The 4165-nt window shown below is 46.7% G+C and overlaps 1 protein-coding gene across 1 annotated transcript; it reads left to right on the forward strand.

Moving 5' to 3' along the window:
- The first annotated feature begins 646 nt into the window (after positions 1 to 646).
- On the forward strand, positions 647 to 3788 carry LOC131285115 (pro-resilin-like). The gene is made up of 3 exons (XM_058313974.1): positions 647 to 667; positions 3144 to 3563; positions 3660 to 3788. The coding sequence occupies exons 1-3, from the start codon at positions 647 to 649 to the stop codon at positions 3786 to 3788; spliced, it is 570 nt and encodes a 189-aa protein (XP_058169957.1).
- Positions 3789 to 4165: the final 377 nt, after the last annotated feature.

Consider the following 4165-nt stretch of genomic DNA (forward strand, 5'->3'; position numbering starts at 1 on the left):
GAAAATTGGTTGATTTTATGAAGTTTCACCGATGTTAAAATTGTTTCTGCTAAGTGTAGTGAATCAGATAGGAATTTTAATGAGTTCTCGTATCAAATTGCAATTTTTCATGGGTGTTAATAGCTGGTAATAAAAGCACAACCAAAGAGCATTCCGCAGATGCCAGTTGCTCAGGCAAACACTAAAATACTCTCTTTCGAAAGAGTTTTAACAGCGAAGAAGCTGCATCGGTTGCGTATCTAATCTATGATCAGCATCCCTAGCATCGCGCGCATCGCTCGGTAAATCTATTCGCACTATTTAATGTGCATCGTTATTTCCATACCGGATCGGTTCACCCTCTGCAAGGTGCATTGGGGTTTAGGAAAGAAAAAACACTGCACCACAAAGAACACTGCAAAACAAACCAGACCTCCGCCATCTAACACGGCATAGACGCGTGAAAATTGGCTCGAACCTACAATTTGCAGGTTTTTCTCGGTCGTTTCACAGTGATAGAACAAAGTCGAGTGCTCCGTTGGGGATGATGGTGGTGGAGAAAAGCATGGGGTGCCACAGGTTAGGCAGTGAAATTGAAAGTAAAGCGGCAATCGGGCCCCATACACGATTTGCTTCGATGCCCTCCTGGAAGCGTCAAGTGTTAAGAATGGCGCAGGCGTTGGCGAACGTGAGTGGAGCATGCGCCACACGTGTGATGCGCTCATCGCTGGCACCAAACTAGGGACCATCTTCCCGGGCTTTTATTTTCCTCTATTTTTCCTCATTGGTTGGCTAACACGCTGAAGCGAATGGGATACAAAGTGAGCTGAAGCACCCCGATGGCCCCGAAGCCCGTCGAGTATGTGAACCAATTTTTCCGTGACTGTTCCGTTTCACTTTCGGCACTCGGGATCGTCCGGGCGTTAGGCGGCCAGGCTCGAGGCTTACCGCTTCATACCGATCATCTCGAGCGCCGATCTGACAGCGCGGGGATGGTCATGTTGACGTTCTTCCAAGCGGCTGGCCGAAACGAAGCCATACGTTCCGCTCTAGCCGTCGGCTGAACTCGGCCTCTCCCTCTCCTCGCACGAGACCCGTATGCGGACGGTTGTTGCCATGGCGGAGTACTCCCTTCCTTTCTATGAACATCCGATGAGCACTCCATTCTCTTTTGATCTTCTTTAGTCCCCGCTCACCCCAGCTTCCAACCGGCGCCAGTCGCGGGACAGATTTTGAGGCTTTTCGCGTTTTGAACGCCGCTTTCAGCAGCGAAATGCACGCGTTTCGCGGTTTCGGTGGCCTGACAGTGGATTGGATTCGCTCGTTCTCTCCTACCCTTCCGCGCAGCATCTTTGCACAGGACGGACGAGAAGCCTTTCTAGACAATGCTGGCGCGAAGATGCCCGATGCAGCCCCCTTTGAACGGGTGAAGAAGAGACGGCAGGCGCCAGCCGAGGCGACTCTTTTTCTTAGTAGACTCTCCGGGGCGCACCGACGGGTACTAGCCTGCCCACTAGGTGATGCTGCGGCTCGTGGTCGCGTATAAATACGGCCGACATGATTGAATCAAATCATAAACAAATTAACCATCATCCGGAGCACAGAGCCTCAGCTCGCAAGCATCAGTGCAGTTTCGGTACAGACGTTTTTCAAACGCATTGAGTTAGAATCGTTCTTGAAACAGAACAAGTTTTTTCTTCAGTTCTGCACAGATTTCTTAACATAAATTTGTAATATTTTTACCAAGTTGTTCGCTAATGTAAACGTGCATTATTTATCTACTTTTCAGTGCAGTGTTGTATCGACAGTGATCGTTAAATCGTGCTTGACAGCTTTTTTTTTACCAAAACATCAACTATAGCAAAATGAAGGTACGAATTTAACAAAAGTGAGAGCTTTTCGATACGAACTGAATTGCATAGTGAAGTGGGTTTACGGTAATAGTGCATAAATAATTTAGAACACCTGGAAAACTAAACTTCGTCTTTATTCGGTTGATCTAGAACGAGAGTTTTTAGCAAAACCAGCACAAAAACGAAAATAGATTCTTTCTGAAAGCATCATCATGTGTGTAATTCACACAGTAGTAATAAAAATCACACAGTAGTGAAACATGAAGACTCGTGAACAAATCAGGATAATACGACTAAACTTTTCAAGCTTTTCGTTGAAAAATCTATATAAAAGTGATCATATTTAAAAAAAAAAGACAATAACAAAAATCTATAGATCAGGAAAGCAGCAAATTATTGCTAAACAGGATGTTTCTTATTCTTTTAATTATAGTTTTTTTTCCATTGCAATGTAACAATGGGATTTTATTAATTATAAAAGTACAATTCAAACAAATTTGTAGAATGAACCTTCAAATCTCAATGACGGTTGACTTACACTGGCCGAAAATCCAACTTACCATTAATCATCTATATCCTGTATTTACTGTTTTTTAAATGACCTGGTATATGCTTTGGAAAATTTTTAAACTAATTTAACAGTTAGCATTTTTAGGAGGCTGGTACATTTTCATAATTCCTCCAAATCTCACTAATTTATTTCGTCCATATCCACGTGGGAACCATCATGCAATACGCCCACGTTCTCCTAATTGATCATTTCGCGCCAAACGGCTTGGATACAAAAGCATAGCCAGCTCAAAAGCATGTTCGCCATCCAGTTCCTACGTTGCCGTGGTTATGGTAACGCTAACGGTTTTGGTGTGCTACTGCGAGCTCACAGTTCACCGAGCAAATTCGAATCAGGAGCTTTCGATGGTTGTTGCTCAAACCTTACGATGCAACCCTGCGACCATCGATCAACATCGCCTAATATTTGCTGTGTGTGACGTCAATAGTTCAAACATTGATCACAACAAAAACGGAAACTCATACGGCGACGGAAGGGTAACAAAAAAAAGAAGAAAAAAACAAACAAACTTTCCGAAAGCAAAACCACACAACCGTGATGTCAGTCGCCACCGGACAAGCGTACGCGTGAAGGTGACTGCCACAGTTGTAATCGTACCGATCGTACGTCTGCGTGTTTCGAAGCAGCACTGTGAAAGTTGGGCCGTGCGGTGTGAAGCAAATCTTTGTTTTCGGTTTTTCTATCATTCGATTTTCGCATCTCCGACTAAGTACTGCGTGCCGTTTCAACTGTAATTGCAGATCTTCGTCGCTGTTGCCATCATCTCGCTGGTCGCGCTGGCCACGGCCGAACCTCCGGCGCCCCGCAACGGATTCTCCGCCCCGTCGAGCAACTACCTGCCGCCGAGCCAGTCGTTCAATGGGAATAACGGTTACAACTATAACGCAAACGACAACGGTTACAACTACCCCACGGGCTCCTCCAACGGTGGAAACTATGCCGCCCCGTCGCAGCAGTACGGACCTCCCTCGGGCAACGGTGGAAACGGCGGAAACGGCGGATACAACTACGAGGACGCTAACGCTCAGCCGGCCAAGTACTCGTTCGAGTACAAGGTTGAAGATTTCGCCTCCGGAAACGACTTCGGCCACATGGAGTCTCGCGATGGAGACCGAACCGTCGGACGCTACTACGTCCTGCTTCCCGATGGTCGCAAGCAAGTGAGTCCCAGATACAAATTGCAAACTTTAAGTCATCGCTAACATTCCCTCGGAGCAACGGCTCAACTGATCGACGCTCATCTTATTGCCCCACAGGTTGTGAACTACGAGGCCGACCAGAACGGATACCGCCCGACGATCACCTACGAAGATGTCGGCACCGGCAACGGAGCCAACGGTAACGGAGGTTATGGTGGAAACGGCCAGTTCAACGGCTACCAATAAGCACCGGTATCGGATGCCCCTCGATTTCAACAGGGTAGCCCGCCCGACGGAACCACAACTCTGTGCCAACGTTGGGTAGGCGATCATAGACAAATTTATTGAATTCACTTAGCTAGCGGTCAATACTCACTATTCAACTACCGTACCTTAAGCATCCCATTACATTAAGCAGTTTCGTCTGTACCGAACGCATTTGGGCGTCAGTCATGCCCACCAACAATGGCACAAGGTTCAGCTCATGGCCAGTATAGCAATGATCCCTTCAAGAATACCCCGCCCACGCTAGAACGATCATATTCTTACGACGGAGAGTAACAGCTGCTTATTTCGATCAGACCCATGCCTCGTTTTAAAGGAAACTTCTTTGGAAAGCACAC

This window comes from Anopheles ziemanni, chromosome 3, assembly GCF_943734765.1.
Source record: "Anopheles ziemanni chromosome 3, idAnoZiCoDA_A2_x.2, whole genome shotgun sequence".
NCBI classification, from domain to species: Eukaryota; Metazoa; Arthropoda; class Insecta; order Diptera; family Culicidae; genus Anopheles; species Anopheles ziemanni.